This window comes from Rana temporaria, chromosome 7 (assembly GCF_905171775.1).
Source record: "Rana temporaria chromosome 7, aRanTem1.1, whole genome shotgun sequence".
Classification (NCBI taxonomy): domain Eukaryota; kingdom Metazoa; phylum Chordata; class Amphibia; order Anura; family Ranidae; genus Rana; species Rana temporaria.
Genome location: NC_053495.1, coordinates 2619811 through 2622356, shown reverse-complemented (window position 1 = coordinate 2622356; position 2546 = coordinate 2619811). Strand labels below are relative to the sequence as shown.

The 2546-nt window shown below is 37.5% G+C and overlaps 1 protein-coding gene across 1 annotated transcript; it reads right to left on the bottom strand.

The window, feature by feature from the left end:
- Positions 1–369: 369 nt before the first annotated feature.
- Positions 370–1913, bottom strand: LOC120946290 (olfactory receptor 1G1-like). Its single transcript, XM_040361121.1, has one exon. The coding sequence runs from the start codon at positions 1887–1889 to the stop codon at positions 870–872; it is 1020 nt and encodes a 339-aa protein (XP_040217055.1). The 5' UTR covers positions 1890–1913; the 3' UTR covers positions 370–869.
- Positions 1914–2546: the final 633 nt, after the last annotated feature.

Below are 2546 nucleotides of genomic sequence, written 5' to 3'. Positions count from 1 at the left end.
ATATTTTTGTGGATTGTTGAACCAAGGAATATACAATTGCCTCCAGGGGATCAGTTTCCCCCCCCCCCCCCCACTGGAGCAACTTAGACCATGCTTCATAGGGGTTTGTTTTGCCTTTCTCTGGATCAGTATAGGCAATAGGGGACAGCCCTGTTGGGTTCTATTGAGGATGGAGAAGGGGCTCGACAGTGTCAGAAACCATGAATCAGACCGAGACAGAAGTGCAGTTAAATCACACTTGTTTAATATTAAAAGTAAATAGAACAAACTTAGTCAAAACATAGCCAACATTCGGATAGTCAGACAAGCAGAAAGTCAGGAAGCCAGGGATCAGCGTAGTGGAACAGCAAGCAGGATCTGGAGCCAGAAGGACCATCAGCCAAGCAAGTCTTTAACAGAAATGCAGGCGATAGTCTCTGTGACGTTGACCAGGTGAAGGCAGAGATCATCTGGGCCGGATGGCTTATGTAAGCAGGACTGACGAGCAGGAAATCCTCAACAGGTGGGTGACTGTGGAGAGATAGGAGCTGGCAATAAACCGACAGCTGAGAGGCCAGGTCAAAGAAGTAAGACGGAGGATAATTAAAGCATTAAAGCATACTGGAACTGCTACTTTTGGTCTGTTGGTTACAATGGTCCCAGTCATACAAGGGTAAGTAGGGGGTCGGTACAAGGATTTTGTCTATACAGGTGAAGGTGCATTTTACCTAATTCTGCCTAAACCACCTTATGCTGGTGCCGGCCCTGAGGGTAAGTAAAGCTATGAGTTCCTGACATGTTTACATTTCATAAAGGACATTACTGAGATTTTTAGTCAATGAATAATATCACAGAAATACCAAAACATTTCACATTTCATAATGATGTTTTCAGAATGATGCCCGGATTAACTTTAAGTGATAATAAGACCTCATAAGTGCCTCCATGAGATCTTTGTTCCTCAGGCTGTAGATCAGAGGATTCAGCAATGGGTTAATGAGGGCAGATATGACTGTAGACAGTCTGTTTAAACTGATCATATCGCTGGAGGTGGGGACCAAGTAAATAAAAATGATGGAGCCATAAAAGATGGAGACCACCGTAATATGTGATGTGCAGGTGGAGAAGGCTTTCCTCTTTCCAGTCTTGCTACGGATTCTAAGGATAGTACTAAAAATATAGACATAGGGAAGAAAGGTCATAAGAAAGATTCCCAATCCAAGAATGGCACTTTCTAGGAATAAGACCACCATGTTTATGAAGGGGTCACTACATGAAATTTGATATAAGTGTGGAAGGTCACAGAAGAAGTTGTGGATGGAAGATGTTCTGCAGAAGGACAACCTGAGCAAAAATAAAGTATGAACCAAAGAGACAGAACATCCTCCAACCCAGACCAGAGAGGCCATACAAGTACAGACCCTCCAAGACATAATTAGTTTGTAATGTAGGGGGTGGCAGATGGCAATGTAGCGATCGTAGGACATAGCCGAGAGCAATAAAGTTTCTGAGCAAACAAAGGAGAGGTAAAAGAAGACTTGGGCTATACAGGCAGGAATGGATATTGATCGGCTTTTTGTGACCAAATCAAAGAGCATCCTTGGTGCCGTCACTGATGAATAGGACATGTCCAGAAATGCCAAGTTGGCAAGAAAAAAATACATTGGGTTGTGCAGATTGTAGTCAGTGAGGACCAAGAAAAAAATAAGAAGGTTTGTGATAAGAGTCATCAGATAGATGAGAAGGAAGGACACAAAAAGTGCATTCATGGTCGGTGGATGGTCTGATAGACCCACAAGAATAAGAGAGGAAATCTCTGTCACATTGTTCATATTATTCCTTTTGTTTCTCTGTTTTAATGTATCACTATAACACAGTAAAACAAATGATGGATCTGAGGAATCAATCATTGGAAAACACGTACAGTGTGCCGACACATTACACTCAGATTTACATCTGTACATTTTTACTAGCGAATGATTTATTCTTATATAAAATGTTGGCGTTCCCTCAGGACTGCCGTGTTGTGAAAAAACAAAGCTGAAAGTCTCATTAAAGGTCTCCAAAGATTTAATGTAAAAAAAAACTTGGGAATACCTTTTCTATAATTGAGTACAGTCTTTAAAATTTGAATATAAATTAAGTATATATATATATATATATATATATATATTTATATGTATATATATATATATATATATATTTATATATATATATATATATATATATATATATATATATATATATATATATATATATATATATATATATATATATATATATTTGTCACCTCTTTTACTTATTGGTTAGTGGACAGAGTGACTACAAAAGAAAATTATAGATCAAACTTCAATACATACAGTTCCAAAATTATTCAAAACACACCCACGCCTGGATAATAGTGTGAAAAAGCCACTCACACAATTTGTTAACAAACACATTGAAATAAATAACTTAAAACATAGTAAACATTTCCTTGTCAAAAAAGATTTATTGCACAATAAAATGAAAGTACATTGTTACATATACAAGGCTAAATATAAATAAGCTCTTTTGTTAAACAATAA

Excerpts from the sequence above, each read along its gene's own strand:
- LOC120946290 (XM_040361121.1), bottom strand. The coding sequence starts at position 1,889 with ATGATTGATTCCTCAGATCCATCATTTGTTTTACTGTGTTATAGTGAT.